Source organism: Ictalurus furcatus, chromosome 29 (assembly GCF_023375685.1).
Source record: "Ictalurus furcatus strain D&B chromosome 29, Billie_1.0, whole genome shotgun sequence".
Taxonomy (NCBI): Eukaryota; Metazoa; Chordata; class Actinopteri; order Siluriformes; family Ictaluridae; genus Ictalurus; species Ictalurus furcatus.
Window position 1 is genome coordinate 10,602,691 of NC_071283.1, and position 19,406 is coordinate 10,622,096.

At 35.0% G+C, this 19,406-nt stretch overlaps 1 protein-coding gene across 4 annotated transcripts in view; it reads left to right on the top strand.

Annotated features, from left to right (window-relative positions):
- Positions 1-18,338, top strand: part of LOC128604189 (RAS guanyl-releasing protein 2-like) — a 54,623-nt gene extending 36,285 nt beyond the window's left edge. Inside the window, exons 12-17 of one of the 4 annotated variants that reach the window (XM_053619091.1) lie at positions 725-840; positions 2,419-2,560; positions 3,938-3,974; positions 6,316-6,474; positions 9,480-9,543; positions 16,334-18,338. In XM_053619091.1, the coding sequence (XP_053475066.1) occupies positions 725-840; positions 2,419-2,560; positions 3,938-3,974; positions 6,316-6,474; positions 9,480-9,538 (513 nt within the window). In that variant the 3' untranslated portion in view covers positions 9,539-9,543; positions 16,334-18,338. Of the gene's footprint in view, positions 1-724; positions 841-2,418; positions 2,561-3,937; positions 3,975-4,084; positions 6,084-6,315; positions 6,475-9,479; positions 9,544-10,441; positions 11,184-16,333 lie in introns of those variants that run through there. The other 3 variants (XM_053619090.1, XM_053619089.1, XM_053619092.1) reach the window with 3 other exon arrangements.
- Positions 18,339-19,406: the final 1,068 nt, after the last annotated feature.

Sequence of the window (19,406 nt, forward strand, 5' to 3'; positions counted from 1 at the left end):
CTCTGGTCCTTGGAGTGTGCATTATTTTCTAATCATTCAATGGCCCGTCGTCAATTATTCCTTACTTAAATGGCAGGATCTATAGATAAATATGGCATATGGAGGTGCTATATCCTCCATCCATCCCAAATCGCCTCGTATTACTAACATTAACTCGTTACGCTGGTTTGCCAGCTAACTGCCAGGAAACTAGCTAGCGTCTATCACAGGTAAGAGTGTTTTCCATATCAGAGATTCAAGTCGTAACTTAATATTTAACACCATCCAAACTTGTTGAAATTTACTGTTACTACCAAAACTATTGAATTTCTCAGTCACATGTTTCCAGATTCTGAGCACTGAAATCACAATGTGGTTATCTGAAACATAGAATTTCTTAATACTATCTCATAAAAAAAAAAAATCAGATTCCAGGAGCATTACGTAAAATTAACATTTGTTTTTGCAATGTTAGTACTGATTATTAATCTATGTATTTGCAATGAAGCATCCAAAAGACGTTTTTTAATAATTACCACCATTATGCAGATTTGAGTAAGTAAGTTTTATGTAATATGGAAGCACTTGTGTTCCCAGCTAGGAGTTGTATGTAACATTTTTCTTTTCATCCTTGTCAAAAAAAAAAAGAAGCATAAAATCGTATCGAATCAAATCATCATCTGACATGAAAAGCATGACTGTTGACGTTTATAACGAATAATCTGTCTCGTTTCCATGGCTGCAGTCTGTCTTCAAGAATTTCGACACAGATGGAGATGGCTATATTTCCCGCGAGGAGTTTGAGAGCATCAGGAATAATTTCCCCTATCTCAGCAAGTTTGGAGAGCTTGATACAAACCAGTGAGTGTGGAAACACTGACCTTTATGCTGAAGTGCTGACATTTATGCTACTTTTATGTTCAAGTACCATCACAACTCTTGGCTTGTTGTGTCAGTGGGAAGCAAATCAAAATCTACAAGCCCAAACACCAGATTTGTTTTGTCTGAGAATTAGCATTGGTGTGAGTAATGCCAAAATAGACAAAACAAACAACAAAAACCTTCCTTTTCTTCATACCTAACCCAGACCAGGAGGAAAATGTATGACTCTCAAAAGTAAAGGCACCCCTACAGTGTCCAGGCAGCTACACTGCAAAAAAAAGTCATCTTAGCAAGTGAAAATATATTGAATAGAGTTAAATTCATCTAGTATTTCTTATTATAAGATCACAATAAACCAAATATAAGATTATTAAACCTATTTCAACCCATTTGTACTCATTTCAAGCTTGAAATAATCGTGTTCTATTGGCAGATAATTTAGCTTATTTTAAGCATTTATTTCTAGAAAATGATCTGCCAACAGAATAAGAAAACTACAAGCTAGAAATAAGTAATAATGTCTAGAAATAGGTTTAATGATCTTATATTTGGTTTATTGTAATCTCATAATAAGAAATACTAAATAAATACAACTTTATTCATAAGATATTTTCACTTGCTAAGATGACTTTTTTTTTCAGTGTAGCGGCCTGAACACTGTAGGGGTGCCTTTACTTTTTTTTGCAGTGTATAAATAACACCATTATCTGGTATTTATAGAATGTCTGACATCTGAAACTGTTTGTACAACAAATCTGATAAGATGTCAGCGTAGTATTTCACATATGTCACAAAATTTGGCTTACACTAGACTGGTTCTACATAGCTTTTATAGATATCTGTAATTGTTTTGTGAAAATGTAACATAATTTATTTATTTATTTATTTATTTATTTATTTACTGCAGAATCTTTTAAAAATCCACCATCTGGGTTCATTTTTACGATTGCCCCTCCTGGCAAGCAGTTCCCAACTGCACAGCCGATAATATAATTATACCATTACAATTTACGTAAACCTGAAACACATTTTATATATATATATATATATATATATATATATATATATATATATATATATAAAATACATTTTACTTAAACCTAAAATAGTGGACATGCTCGTTTTCATGTCCTGGTTATTTGTTCTGGGTGATTAAATGATTTATAATAGTCTATTTTTAATGTGATTTGCCAATCCCCACATACATGTTCATGTAAAGGTACTCATTGTGGCTTGCCTAGACTCCTTCAATGTTATTAATGACATTGTAATAAATATAATGACATAATGTAATAAATGTTATTTATAATTTCCCCTGAATCCTTGATGTTTTAAATCCAGAGTGATTTACCGTCAGCACTCGTGACTCCTGACACTATATCCCTATTTTATTGCTCTCATTTTTCTTTATTTTCTTTAGTTTTTTTTTCCAGTCACCCCTTTTCCTTTTGCAGTTCAACCGTTTTCCATTTAATCATCCTGTTTCTGTCATAAACAATATTAAACTGGAACATTCCTCTTTCTATCTCTCTCTCTCTCTCTCTCGCTCTCTATCAGGGATGGGAAGATCAGCAGGGAGGAGATGATAGATTACTTTATGAAGGCCAGTTCACTGCTGAACTGCAAGATGGGCTTCATACACACGTTTGCAGAGACCACTTATGTCAAGCCCACCTTTTGTGAACACTGCGCCGGATTTGTGAGTATCTATCTATTGCACTGCTGGAATGGATGGACGGATAAGTGGACTGCAGGACATATTTATTACAAGATACAGACACTTACTGGCACCCTTCAAGAAAATGCTAAACATTAAAAGAAAATATAAATCTCACACAGATTGTCACAAGAAGTGTGACTATTCCTTTGACAGTTTTCATATTTACATGTCACTGTTACTTTACCTGTGGTCTGGCATTTACAAACCTGACAGTATAAAAGGACCTAGAATTAAGGGCCCAAGATCTTTAAACAACTGTACTTGTTATTAGGCATTAGATATTAGAGCGTTGTTATTTTCACCAGGGTAGGCTGCACCAAGTAATTATTGTAGGGTTTCCAATAATTTTGGAACTAGCAAAAAACAAACAAACAATGCACCACATATAAATAGTGTCAAATCTATAACGCATTCGCATATGTTTACGCTTCAAAAATCACTCGGTGCATGTGTTTATTCATTTGAATTAATCTACTTATTTGTGCTCGTTTCAATGAAGGGGTGCCAATAATTTTGGAGGTGGCGTATATTATTTGTTAGTTTGTATAAAAATTGTTGGTCATGTTAATATATACCTTATAATGTCATGAGACACGAGTCTCAGAAGTATCAGGATATTTCTTTCTCTATCTTTCTTGCGAAAATGTCCTTTTTTTTTTTTACTTTTTTTACACCATGTATTTGACAGCGCTCCAAATACAGAACCCAAACTCCTCCACACATTCTGCCATTCAGCTGCTCATTCTACACTCTGTCTCCGTGTGTGTGTGTGTGTGTGTGTGTGTGTGTGTGTGTGTGTGTGTGTACATAGGTCAGTTTGTACAGACCAAACTAATTTGTTTACATTCACCACATTGTTTTTCCAAATTTCTTTTGCACACACATGTAAATGTGTTTTGTATACTTGTTTAGTGTATACTTGTTTAGCTCTCGTGACAAAGTTGTATGTTTGTGTTGCTTTGCGCTATGCCAACGTGGACAATTTTTGTGTGATGATGATGATGATGATGATGATGATGATGAAAAGGTGAGCATGAGGGTGGGTGTGTGCATTCGAGGCGAACATTTGCGTACATGTACTGTGTCCGTGTGTGTGTGTTCTGGACCCTCAGATCTTTCCGCGTGAGGTGTGTGAGTGTGTGATGCTCTGGTCAACCCTTTCATGTATTGTTCCCCTGCTGTGATGTGATCACATCTCTCTTGATCCTGACTCCCCCCTTTTCCATTACTGTTCTTCCTTTATCTGATTGTTGCATTTCTGCTTTTCTTTCCATTCATCCATCACTTTTCTCTTCCAGTCTATTTCCAAAATGGAAAATATTTGTCCAGCACAACTCTTTTTTTTTTTCCTTTCAGATATGGGGCTTTTATAAGCAAGGATACAAGTGCAAAGGTAAGAACAGAGACAGTACAACATGTAAAAGAATAGCTGCTTAATAGCAAGGTTTCCCAAGGAGCTGTTACTCCTTAAATTATATAAGGCCTTGCTCTTTTCTCCCTCAGTGTGTGTGCCTGTGTGTGTGTGTGCGCGTGCTGACACTGCCATGCTCTTCCATTAACAGCAATAAAGCCTGGTTTATTCTTTCTCAGAATGACACGTCTAAAAGTGTGGAGCGTTTATAATTTTTCAGAACAGTAGAAGGAGCTTAGCTATTTGCAGGCCATCTATTAAACATGAGACAGCGCAGTAAACACAAGTAGTGATAGGTTTTTTTAAAAAAAAAAAAAATCATCTATATATCTGCAAAAAACATGCAGCCAAATGTATTTTTAACAGTTATACACAGCGATCAACCATAACTTTAAAACCACTGACAGGTGAAGTGAATAACGTTGGTAATGTCGTTACAGTGGCACCTGTCATGGGGTGGGATATATTATGCAGCAAGTGAACAATCAGTTCTTGAAGTTGATGTGTTGAAAGCAGGAAAAATGGGCAACCATAAGGATTTGTGACAACGGCCAAATTGTGATCAGTGTCAGTGTGATACTCTGGGCGATGTTCTGCTGGGAAACCTTCGGTCCTGGCATTCATGTGGATGTTTCTTTGACCCGTCCCACCTACCTAAACATTATTGCAGACCATGTACACCCCTTCATGGCAACAGTATACTGTAATGCCAGTGGCGTCTTTCAGCAGGATAATACGCCCTGCTACATTGCAAAAATTGTTCAGGAATGGTTTGAGGAACATGACAAGAGTTCAGGGTGTTGACTTGGCCTCCAAATTCCCCAGATCTCAATCCGATCGAGCATCTGTAGGATGAGCTGGACAAACAAGTCTGATCCATGGAGGCTCCACCTCACAACTTACAGTACTTAAAGGATCTGCTGCGAACGTCTTGGTGCAAGATACCACAGCACACCTTCAGAGGTCTTGTGGAGCCTTGATGGGTCAGAGCTGTTTTGGCGGCATAAGGGGGACCTACACAATATTAGGCAGGTGATTTTAATGTTATGGCTGATCAGTGCATGTGTTTACATTTGACAATGTTTAGATAAGCAAATGTATTGTCTTGCTCCCACTAATCGAAAAAATAACTAGAAATAGATTAGCTACCTAGCTATGTTTTATATTTTTGCTAAAAACTTTAGATAGCTACGATAGCTTGCTAGATACTATTATTTACTTGATGAAGTTTGGTTAGGTGAGGGTATTATCTTGCTTTCGTTGCTTGAGAAAAAATCTATAAACAGATTAGCTACCTAGCTATGTTTTAATATTTTCTCTATAAACACTAGATAGCTTCTTGCTAGATAACAAGATTTACTTGATGAAGTTCAGATAAGCAAGAGTGCTGTCTTTCTTCAGGGGAAAAAAAAGCTATAACCAGATTGGCTAGCAAGCTAAGTTTTGTATTTTCTCGAAAAAAACATTTGATGATCACTTGCTAGATAACATTATTTACTTGACAAAATTCAAATAAGTGAGAGAATTGTCTTGCTGTCATTATTTGAAAAATTCTTAACCAAGTTAGCTAGCTAGCTAGCTATATTAGCTTAATTGTTTTCTCTGGAAAAAAAAGAGCTATGTGTATTATCTTGATAACTTACATTAGCTTACATATTTGACTAAGTTTGAAAATTACTGTTGTAGCTTGAGTGAATTTGCCAGCATAATAGAAGTTACAGGTCACATTATATTTTGGAAAGAAAAATGTATAAAAGAAATCAGATGATGATTTAAAGATAAATCAGATATTGCTCAATTGGGAAAACATGGAATCAGCCACACTTTTATTCTCCTTTTAATTCTCCTATCTCAGTTATGCACACTCTGTTGCCTAAGGCACTGAAATGGATATCTATGCTCTCTACTCAGCTGTCACGCTCCCACACCTACAATTTTCTTTACTGTCTTCATTTTTCTCTATTTCTGTATAGTTCTGTCAGGCTGTCCCTCCATCTCCAGGCTCATGCTGGAGTCCATCACTTTAGGCGTATGTGTGTATCCATGTGTGTGTGTGTGTGTGTGAAAGCCCATTCCTGTCCCCACATTCCATTCCCCATTCCTGCTGGACTTTGGACGCACATTTATATACACATTAGCCCCTCCGTTTTTCCCTGTTCCCCTTTTCCTCTTCATCCTCCATTCATCTCTTCTCACTTGCCATATTAACTACTCACACTCCATTTTCTCTCCTTATCTTTTATTACGTGTTCTCCTTCTCTCTTCCTTTTTCTTTTCCCTCACTTACACCATCCCTTGTTCTTTCTTTCACTTTGCCCCCCAGTGTGTGGTGTGAACTGTCATAAGGCATGTCGCTCACGGCTAGCGGTGGAGTGTCGCAAGCGGGCGAAGAGCATCAGTCATGAGACTCCGCCCGCCCTTCAGGCTCGCTCTTACAGCTTTCCACCTCCGTCTAACTCGCACTCTAATCTTCAGGATACAGGTATGTGCATCAACACATGCACACATACTGTGTAAACTAGAGGTCAACTGATTGATCAGTTTTAATTGGCGCAGATCGGTTATCTGCAAAAATCCACACGTATACGTTTTCCCAGGAGCGGCTGAGAAGGGTCCGCTGTCATTATACAGTACGAGAGCGACCTCTAGAGGCGGAATAAAAACTATGACAAATTTTGTTGGGTTATTTGAAGTGTTTTTTGATTCATTTTGGATGTCTGTGTTTTTATTTGTTATTTCGAGTGTTACTTTTTGGTTCAGTTTGGATGTATATCTTTTATTTACTTTAATATTTATTAATAGTTAATATATTAATATTTATATATTTATTTCATAGACATACATATACTTTATATGTACTTAAATGTGGGGTTATGCAAAGACTTAATGTTGCTATGGTTAAACTTTCCCCCAATCAACCTTGTAGTTGAAACTAGAATAACATGCTAATTATTAGAACTGTTTAACTGAGCCTTAAGAAGGGTAAAGGCTGATTTATACTTGCTTTTAACTATGCATATGTGTACACAATATGTGTGATGCAATACCAACGTAATTACTCGAGGCAGTATAGTGCCATGTGACACTGTGTTCCCAACTGAAAAAACAAACAAACTAGTATCGTGTCTCAAATCGCATACTTATCTACTATTCTAGACCATTGTGGAATAATCACACTAACAGTTTTCCTATTACAGTTAGTGTTTGAATTTTAAAAACCTCTTTAAACCTACCAAAAGATCTCTTAGTAAATATTGCTGAATGTACAAGGAAGGGTTTTTGATTTGAGACGCAGATCATGTCAACAGTCACGATGATGGCAGAAAGTTATAAAAATCAATGGAGCTCGTCAGTCTGTTAAACGTTGCTGTGTATGACATGAAATTGCTGAAAAGGGGCAGACAGGGGTGTTTGGCACTGTGGAAGCCGCTTTTATGTACATAAGACACCCAAGTGAGTGATACACTACTTGTTAGGGAATTCGCTCCCAATTTTTCCTTCCAATTTAAGTTAACAGCGAAAAACAAATTGGAGAAGGATTTTTTTAAGCTAAAATTGATGCTACTTAAGTTATTTTTCACTTGGTTTGCTATGTTAGACAAGACAGGAAAATCAGAAAAAAAGTCAAAATTTATATACATATTTTTAAATATACCCTTTCATAGAAAACATTAGTGACAGTAAATAAGTAAATAAAAAATGAATCAGAAACAAAGTTAAATGATGTTGATGATGATCATTTTCTCCTTTCATGGTTTTTGCATGACTACCCAATGTCTCTGTCAGTATAAACTTCTGTACAAAAGTACAGAAAGTACTAAAATACAGTGCGGTGAAAATGTAATTATTGGAGCAAAAAATTTATCCAATAGCAACTGGGCCTGTGTGAAAATGTATTTGCCCCCATAGTTACTAATTCCCCAAAACTATGAAACTGCATTCATAATGGGGTTCAGCTGGACTAGACACAACCAGGCCTGATTACTGTAAACCAACACTTAAACACTTAAATAGAACTTTTTCAACAGCATGAAGTTGGTTAAAAGGTCTTAACTAGTAACATACCATTCCAAAGTTGAAAGAAATTCCAGAAATGATGAGGAGGAAGGTGACTGAAATACGTCAGTCTGGGAAGGGTTACAGAGCTTATTTCAAAGGCTCTGGGACTCCAAAGGACCACAGTGAGAGACATTTTGTCAGAAAGTGGAACTGTTGGGAAGGCAGTTGTCCTGGTACATCTGGTGTAAGCCAAACACATAATTCCACAAAAAGATCATCACACCTACGGTCAAGCATGGTGGTGGAAGTGTGATGGTATGGGGATGCTTTACTGCTTCAGGGTCTGGGCAACTTGCAATAATTGAGGGAAACATGAATTCTGCTCTCTACCAGAAAATCCTAAAGGAGGAGGGTCTGGTCTTCAGTCTGTAAGTCGAAACTCAAGTGCAACCTGATTATGCAGAAGACAATGATCCAATTATGCAGGACCTTAAATGGACAGTTCATGCTCGGAACCCTGCAGTGTGGCTGAACTAATGCAGTTGTGCAAAGAAGAGCAGGCCAAAATTCCACCACAGAGCTGTGAAAAACTGATCTCCAGTTCTCGGAAGAGTTTGATTGCAGTTCATGCTGTTAAAGGTGGCAAAAGCAGATTTTAAGTTTAAGGGGGCAATTAGTTTTTCACATGGGTGATAGGTGTTGGATAACTTTTTTGCTTCAATAAGAAAATAATAATAATAATAAAAACTATTGTGTGTTTACTCAGGTTGCTTTAGTTTATGATGTATTTCATTTGAAGATCTAAAACTATTTAGGATGAGTTATACACAAAAACAGAAGAAATCAGGATGGGGCAAATACTTTTACACAGGACTGTACTTAAGCATTTGAAATTCATTGAAACATTGAAATTCAAATGCAGTTTTAAAAAATGCGTCGAATTCCATTAAACAGACATTGATACACACAGAGGTTCAGACTGTTAGGTGATTTGCAAGGGAAATATTATTGGGCAGTGACAGTAATGCTGTTTTGCACACACACACACACACACACACACACACACACATATATATATATATATATATATATATATATATATATATATATATATATATATATATATATATATATATATATGTCTGTACACACACACACACACACACACACACTCCTCTATACTGGCTGTCAAGACAGACGTGAGTCAGCACAGTTAATTGCTTCTACGTCCTTGTATGAGGTGTGTGAGTGTGTGTGTGTGTTTGTGTGTGTGTGTGTGTGTGTCTATAAATAGACTCCAGAAAGTTCTGTCTCACAAAGTGACATCTAGCTTCGTCTAGCACATTGCATGATCATCTTTCTATTTCCGGCTTCTCCTCATCAGACTAGCATTATGTCAAATTTGTCAAACACTCTCAGGAAAACAGAAAAACTGAAAGAAACAAAAAAGTTATTTCCCCTGTCTGTTATTTATTTATTTTTTCTTAGTAATTGCAGAGGAGGACGCAGAGGAACTGAGGGAGGCAGTGTTTGATGTCCACCTATAATCCAGGTACATCAGAGATTTACACACTTGGATTTTTAAATATATAAAATTACAGAGTATATGTTATATTAGGGGCTTAATTCAGTGCCACTATCTGTATTATGTATCTGTATTTGGATTTAAACCTGAAGTAGGTGTGGCCTAAACCGTACAGGTGTTTTTTTCCTCAATTTGGTCACCTGCCAGTTCCCACCTACCACACAGCTCTCCCATATCATACCACACAGCAAAATCCCCAGTGTTGAATTAACTCCTAGGGTGTTGAACTAAACTCATTCAGTGTCCAATTGGACATGAATAAACACTGTAGGTGTTAATTCAACACTTTGGACTTTACTGTGCACCTACCGACTGGGAAGAGTGAAGGTTAACACGTACTTCCTCTGAGACACGTGAAGCCAGTCAAGCACATCTTGCTTGACTTGTCTTGTGAACTGCTACTCATGCTGCATCACAGGGCAGTGTAACACAGCTCTGTCTGCCCTCTTCAGCATACACAAACTCACAGACACCCATGATTGGCTAGTGTTGCTGTGATTGACAGGGGAGAAAGAGTATGCCAAATTTTGCTCTCTAGACTCGCAGTGGCTGCGGCATCACTGAACCCCTCTCCTGACGATAGGGTGAATAATTTTCTCTTGCACCACTTGGCAGGGGTTCTTTTTTATATTAAATCTGAAGCCTAGGAAACCCTAAAAATCACTGGGAAGAAACCTAGAGATATAATTGTCAGTTTTGCCAGTATTTCCAAGAATATGAACAAACTTGTAGCCTAATGTAAACTAATGAGAAATGAATGGACATTGTAAATACGTCTTTGTCCTACGAGATTTGTATCTCACCGCTCGCTCAAGCCCACACAAATGTAAAAACCTCTCACTCGTATGATGTTTTTGGTTCCCAGTCCTGATGTACACCTCTAGCCTCAACCCGATGCCCTGTGAACCTTTCTGACTTTTTTAAAAAAAAAAAAAAGAAGGTACATCTCCTATTTATATTTGAATTTGCATCTGTTTAGAGCACATTATCTGTTCATTCCGAGAATAGATTCATATTCGGTTACATTCCTAACATTCAGTATACAGTATATATGCAGCTTTACACCATATAAGCTGATAGGACCGTCATCGTTGTTCATGGCTTCCAGGTTCCTGGTAGAAGATTAACACTGGAAAAACATCCAGCCTTCCTCTCATCTCAGCTCAACTCTAATCCTAATCATACAGAGAGAAAGGAAAGCCTGAAGGAGACGAGTATAACAGACGTTTCTACCACCACTGGTCTGTTAGTAGCCTGAATCAGACGTCGTCATGCGATTTTTACTTCTCAGAAAAGATCATGTCTGATCATGTCCACGCACAGCTCAAGGACAAAAGACATCAGCATGCTTCCATCTTGTGGATGAGAGCTGCAAGTGCAAAGCAGTTTGAGCACTTGTTCCTCTTGTTTTTTTTCTCTCCTTTGAATGTCCTTTTGAATGTGATATTTTTATATGTATTATCTATTTGTCAGTAGCATTAGTGTTTTTATATTTCAAGTTGAAAAGTAGAAAAAAAAACTTTTAGGGATTAGTGAAACCAATAATAGAGCAGCGCCTGTTATTAAAAGATTAAATAATCAAAACAATGTACATTTTATATATATATATATATATATATATATAGCACTGTGCAAAAGTTTTAGGCACCCTAATTTTTTTGTTACAAACTTTGTTATAGTTTTTTTTTTGACTCTACATTATCGAGTCAGTACAAAAACATTTTCGATTTCCAAACATTAGTTTTCTCCCACAAAATTGAATGTTACAGAAATTTTTTTCTGTATCAGTAAAGAAAGCAGCATGTTACGTAAGAGACAGTTTTCAGACAAAAAAAAACACAATGAAGGTTGCTGGATTTTGCTGCAAAAATAAGAAGCAAGTGTGAGAGTCAAAGTCTCCAGAAGAACTGTGCAAGATGCATAATAAAACTTACATCTCATTGTAGAAACATTTAATTTCATTATTTTGAAAGCATCTTTGTTGTACAGCATTTCTTTGTTTGTGCCTAATACTTTTGCTCAGCACTGTATGTGTGTGTATATGTGTAATATATATATATATATATATATATATATATATATATATATATATATATATATATATATATAGCACTTTCGATGAACATAAAACACATTCATATCATGTTGTAATGATGCATTCATAAGGCACCATACACATCATATAATAATTATTTATGAAAACACGTTACACTTCATAGCTACCTTTATGACAAATATGTAGTGCTTCTAGCACATTATAACACGAATACCAAAAAAGAAAAAAAGAATGCCCAACTTTTGTATACTGCATCGTGAGAACTGATTTTTTTCTTCCTTAAACTCTCTGGTATAAATCATTTGTTAACTAGGAAATCTTTTTACAAAACTTGATCACTTCTGGAAAAATGTCCACAACTAAGCATGATGCACTCTGGGGCTGAATTCCTTAATTTCTGGTGATATAATGTGTTATACGCACTGCTTATAATGCATTCTGACAGCAATTTATAAATTCATTATAATGAACTTAGTTAAAAATAAAAACTATATGTCCTTTTCATAAATTATTACAACAATATGTACAGTATAATGCCTTATAAATGCATTATAACATGTTATGAATGTTATGGCCTTCACAGAAAGTGTTACCGGAATATACAAAGAGAAAATGATGTAACATGTTCTATGAAGCCCATATTCATAAATATTCATTGTGCTTATAATTCTTTATAAGTGTTTAATAATGCCTCATAAGGCTGTAATAATATGCTGTGAACAATTCTTTGATAATGTAATCATGTTAATGCAAATGTCTCTATTTATTGTAAAGCCATGCGGTGTACAAGACAACCTTTATAACTCTTAATGACGCACGTATGTAGCACCTAGCTTCCAGGTTCAGTAGGTGCTATATGTGTATGTCTTTGTCCTTTCTGTAACTAATCTGGAATTAAGAGTTTTCAGAGTAGTTTAGAAAAAAAAATATAATTAATAACTTACAAGTCTTACCTATAATGAGGTATAGTTTATCATTCACTTTACTTGAAGCATTCAGTGATGACATTTTAAATGTTATTATAATGTAATGTTATAATAAGGGATTAGAAAGTGTTTATCAGAAACTATATTTTAGCATTCCACCACCCCTTTTTATTTGGAACCCAGCTACAAAATAAAATAACCATTAATTAGATTCTTTACATATGACATGGCCTACTCTGTTTATAGGAAGCTCTGTATGTCTCATATTAACCATATGCAACGTATTATATAGCAGCATATTTAGCCACACCCACCTCTACCACTACGCTATTTGAATAAGATCGTTATGTAGTAAATAATTGTACTTTTTTTTAACATATTGAGCATAGCACACTTCATGCATAATTTCTCCTCTTCTACAAAGACTTTATGCATGAAGTGGGCTATGCTGAATATGTTTAAAGACAGAGATAAAAAATTATCTATTGCATATCAATCCTATTCAAATCGTGTAGCCATATAGGTCGGCTTTGTTAAAATACATTGCTGCAGAAACGTGACATGTAAGAGCGCTTGGAAAAAGGAAAGATTGATACTCTGCTATGCAATGCATGCTTATGCCAGAATTTTGATATTCAGTGTATAGAAGATGCATGGAAATGCTTATTCTGTGAGAGAGGGTTGGATTATTTTAAATATTTTTAGTGCATCCATCTACTGTGCAGTATTATTTGTTTGCTAGGAACAATACTTTCTACACAGATTTTCCTGCAGTTGCACCATCTTTGAAAACATCCTTCCTGTAGCCAAGTGTGCATGAAGTGGGGAATTCTGGATAGAAATTTTTGAGAAAATGTTTAGGTTTAGGCTATTGGAATGGAACGCTAATGTTATTAACTGGTTAAAATGAGTTAAAAAATAGTAAATTAGTTTATATATTTGATCTTGTTAATAAATTCAGTTGCTCTGTAATTATGCCCAGGTCATTATTGGTTATAACGGTTATAGACCAGCACATAAAAATGCATATTTGCACTTGCATTACATACAACATTATTATAATTTATCAAGCAATTACTTAATAGAGCTTTATAACAAGCTTACAAGCAATCATTACCAACCTACAAAGAATTATTAGCACATTTCTATTGATTTATAAAATAGGCTTCATAGAACATTGTGTTACTGAAAATGCATTCCTTTACTTTAAAGGTGCTGAGATACTCAGAGCTCAATGTTAAGCCAGCTTGTGTTGTCATTGTGAATCGTTCGCCATTGACTGCAATATATTTTGTGCTAAAACCTGAATAATGTACAGTTTAAAGCTTAGAAAAAACAAGCGCAATGTACTCTATGTACTATTTTTTCTCTCTCTCTCTCTTTTTTTTTTTTTTTTAAACCATAGTAGCCAAGTGGACATTGGAATAATTTTTTTTTAGGTTTATCTTGAGATAAATGGGTTTTTATGTGTTTAAGTCATAAAATAACAGAACATCTTAATTCTCAGAACACTTCCATTAACTGAACCATGAATGTAGACAATCCAGTTGATATTGTCCTGAAAAAAAAATGCTTCTTTAAATATGAAAGTTAATGTATTTTTTTGCCACATCCTTGCTATAGTATTCCAAGTGCACTGCCAATATGGTAAATATGTTATGTCTATTATAAATATGTCTTTTTGGTGTTTTTAAAAATATTTTTTTAGCATGCACTATGAAAATTTTTATACTAAATCTATCTATCTATCTATCCATCTATCTATCTATCTCTCTGTCTCTCTTTCTATATTACAACTCCAATTAGAAAAAGTTCAGACGCTGTGTAAAATGTAAATAAATGTAAATAAAAACAGAATGCAGCACGTCTCAAAGTCTTTTTTTCTTAAAATGGTAAATTTACTCAGTTTAAACATTTGATATGTTTTCTATGTTCTATTGTGAATAACATATGAGTTTATGAGATTCACAAATCATTGCATTCTGTTTTTATTTACATTTTACACAATGTACCAACTTTTTTGGAATTGGGGTTGTAGAAAGAATGTATATATATATATATATATATATATATATATATATATATATATATATATATATATATATATATATATATATAAAACTTTATGATGTTGTGTGCTTGGTGCCGTGCGTGTGTTATCCTGATAATTTATGATTCTATTATTGTGGAAGTCTAGTCGGATGTTTTACGGTCCCTCAATAGGCAAGACGTCCATATAAGAATTGAAGTATAACGTTATTAATGTGTGCCTGCTGCCTGTCATTGCTTTCTCTGGTTCATTGTTCAATCTATTTTGTGCACACTTGCATCGACACAGGTAAAATAAAACCTGTATGTCCATGTGCAACGAGTTTTTATCAGTTGATTATTTAAACCTCCAAGCTTCACTGTTATAAGGGATCACAGGAAGGAATATTTCATGGATGTTTCACAGCATTAAACATTACAATTGTGTGCCTTTTATCCCTTTATAGTCATCACTGGCAAATTGCTTTGGTATAAGAGGAATAAAATACTTTGGAACATGATTTTATTGTAAAATAATCAACTCAACAGTAACTCCTTCCCTCTATCATCACTGCAACCTGTCACTGATTATTTTCCTATAACAGCACATCCCTTAGATTAAGCAGACCAACATTTCTTGCAGCGGTTATAGTTTAGCTGAGACTAGGAATGGGAATAGGAGCACTTTCTATAAGTCCAGCATTCATAAGGCATTATAACTGCTATATTTTATGTGTTATTTGTACATACTTTACCTAATACCTTATAACGCCTGCTTTCAGTCTGTATACATGCTAATAAGTAGTTACAGTTACATGCATAATTAGGAATATGACATTCTAATGTCTAATGTCCAATTCTAATTACGCTTTATTACATCTGCATATAAAATGTACAGTAAGGTTACAATGCACTATAAGACATCATGTAATTAAAAGTTGTAAGTGATGTGAGCTTTGTTTAAGCATTTTTAAGGTTAATTAACTGTCATTTTAATACATAATATAATATATATAATATAATATATAATATATAAAGCCCTATAAGCACTAATTAAAGGAATTAAGTAAAGTCTAAAAGAAGCTCAGCAGTCTACTCTATAAGTGTATTCGCTATATCAGTGTTGTGAAAAAGTATTTGATTTCTCATGCTAAATCTCATCTCATGAGAAATTAAAGAACATTTTCAGAAATTAAAACAAAATCTACGATAAAAAGAAGGTAACCTGGATAAAAACAAAATACAGTTTTTAAATGATAATGTTATTTATTGAAGCAAAAATGTTATCCAGTACCAACTGGGCCTGTGGGAAAATGTATTTACCCCCCTGGTTACTAATTCCCGAAATCTATGAAACTGTATTCATAATGGAGTTCAGCTGGATTAGACGTAACCAGGCCTGATTACTGCAAACCCTGTTCAATCAAATCAACACTTGAATAGAACTTTTTCAACAGCATGAAGTTGGTTAAAAGGTCTTACCCAGTAACACACTATGCCCAAATTGAAAGAAATTCCAGAAATGATGAGGAAGCTTAAATTTACTGTGGTGTATATTTGTTTTGGGGTCATTCCATCTTCACTGTTACCAATATCAAATGTAGTAACATTTTAGACCAGCATAAGCTATTGTATGCCAATCATAAAACTAGTTACTGTAAAATACTGTTCATTTTTTATTATTTGTTATATTACATCTATTCATTTCTCAAATGCATGAATAAAGTAGACTTTTTTTTTCTTCCAGATTTCTAGCCCTAGCTCTGTAACCAGTGGAATCTCAAACTCAAAAATCTTACATACTTACTACAGGGACTTATTTCTGTGAAAATTTCAAGTTTGCATCTCATCCAGCACCAGAGATAATCAACCCAAAATTAATGGAAATTTTTTTAAAAAATGGAATTTCTTGCTGTCATGTAAATATCGGAGGACCAGAGAGTGTGATTCCCATCAGTCACTGCACCTCACCTGATCACACCACATGACTGTCTGCACCTGATTCACATTTGGGGCTAATGATCACTTTTATATGTCATGTTTTGCACCTCACACATTGTCTTGCGTTTGTCTTATGTTGCCGTTATGTTGTCTAGTTTCTTAGTCCATGTTATTTCTCTCTGCCCATAGTTCATGTTTTATGTATTTAGTTTATTGTGTTAGTACTGATAGTACTTGATTAAATTCATATCTACACTTGCCTCCATAAAAAACAATAACCAGAGGTCTCAAACCTGAAATGTTCTGCATGCACACTTAACAAATTTCTGAGACTTGAACCCTTCCCATTATAAATCGCCCCTAAAAGTAGATCTGTGAGCAATCTTGAGCATTACATTAGAACTTCAGTTCTAAGTCTAAGGAAGAAGAATGTGCAAAAGGTTTATATATGTACATGTAAATGTTTTTGTTCCAAGGAGCTAGGACCATCCTGAGCTGAGGTATTGAGGTTTCCGTAAACAGCTGTATAACCAAAATTTGTTGTGTGCCATGACACAAAGATGGCCGTCGTGGTTAAACCGAATAAAATAAAAAACTATTTTAAAAATGGTGGTTTTGCAATGCCAATACATAGAGTTAATCACTAAAAAGGTTTTTTTTTTTTTTTTAGAATTTTTTTTTAAATGGTCAAGCAACCAACTTTACAATTGTTGTACCACTTGAGATGGATTGACCCTTTTATTTCTGGATTTTTTCTCTGTTTTTTTTTTACTCTTCTTTAGGCTTATACATACATTCTTCAAAAAGTTAAGTGTCACCTTCAGTGGACTGCATGCGTTCAAACGAGGAATTAATGTCTACTCTAGTGGCTGATCTGCAGTTATTCTATTGAAATCCTTAGCCAGAAAATGGCTTTTGAATAGCTGTCCACTGTAGTGACCACTATGCATGAAAGGTTTAAAAGAGCAGGGCTATTAACTTCAATATAAGTGTGACTGATATCTTAAGTGTGAATCTCTTTTGTAAAACTGGCTAAGCAAATGCCACAGCTAAGCAATGCATACACATTTCTGTGTACTGCATACTCACTAAACACGTTTAAAAACGTGGTGTTATGTATTCATCAATCCTGTTCAATGTTCTCTCTGTTCCATTCACTCGGTATCTCTGAGAGTGCTTTGCGTTAAAATGTAGGTTCATGTTTTGGAAATGCAAACTGGCCTAATGGATGGATAAATCGGTGAAGAAACACAGTCCTCAATTAACTTCGGCCTTTAAAGCACTCAGTGTTTATCGTTTCTAAACGCACGTTTATCTTTCGAGCACTTTAAATGCAGCTTCTCTGCTAGGGTCCAGGCTTTCAGTAGCTTATTTTACTTTTTTGCACCCTGGAGCTTGTGCTTTCATAAGGATGATAATAAATTCATTACAGTTTCTTTTTCAACTCTTCATACTGATGCCACTGTGGGATTTATTTTTTTTTTTTTGGTGACACTTAAAAGGCAGTGTTCACAACACCTACATAAATATGTCATAACAACGGATGTAAACCTAGATGTATAATAATCTATAAAAACATTCATAACATGTTTGAATACGTTTATAAGCCATACATTATATGTATTATCATTTTTCTTATAAAAATGCATTGCATTTCCATAGCAGTGTCGATTATGCATTATGAACTGTTATTATGTTTAATTATAGCCGCACAAATTGTACACATATATTGAACATTAACACTTTCTGTGTCCTGCGAACACATTCATAACCCGTTAGAATGCATTCATAAGTCATTCAACGTATTGTCAAACGCATTGTTTCAACTATCTATAAATGCAATATAAACAATACTACAGTCTGCAAAACCTTTTCATTAATACTTATAACGTTGTGTAGAATGCCTTATGAATACATTATAACATGTTATGAATGGATTCATAAGTCATAATACATATGGCCTTTATAGAAAATATTATCTCTTGTACTCACCAGGATTTTTTGTGCATTGTAACATGTGTTGTAACAGACATTAACAGAAATAATAAGTGTAATTTAATTGTGAGACATATTATAACAATTATAATAATTCATAAGTATTCGTGAGCTCTGAGTAAAGGGAAACATATTTTTTAAATCTAGAGCATTTATACGTTTACATTTCTAACAAGTATCAAGCCCAAAATTATGCTTCAGTTATTAAGACATAGAGACTATTCAAACTGAAAGCTAGTTTCTTTGCGATTAGCGTTATAATGCATAACAAACACTCCTTAATGATAATTGTGCATTGTTAATCGTTAACATAATGCATTATATTACATTGCTATAGAGTGTAATTAATTTTAATAAACAATTATAAATGCATTATAACCTACACACAGCCCAGAACATCAGGAAGGGATGTTATGTTAAAATGCTGTTTGTTGACTACAGTTCAGCATTTAATACTATAATTCTCTCCAAACTAAACAACAAGTTGGAGGACCTGGGACCCGTCCCTGTGCTAGTGGATCTTTAACTTCCTGACAGACCATAAGCAGTACGGGAAGACAGCCATGTCTCACCCTGCCACATCTTCAGCACTGGAGCTGAGGACCCCCCCCCCCCCCGCCATGGTTGTGTCCTGAGGCCCCTGCTCTATTCCTTTTACACTTATGACTGTGTTGCCACTTCCAACTCTTCTACCAATATCAAGTTTGCTGATGACACTGTTCTGATATCTGATAATGATGAGAAGGCCTACCTAGAGGAGATTAAAAGCCTGAATAACTGGTGCCAGGAGAACAACCTTCTCCTGAATGTACACAAGACAAAGGAGTAGATAGTGGAATTCAGCACGAAGTAGGAGAGGATCTATTACCCTCGTAAGATCAATG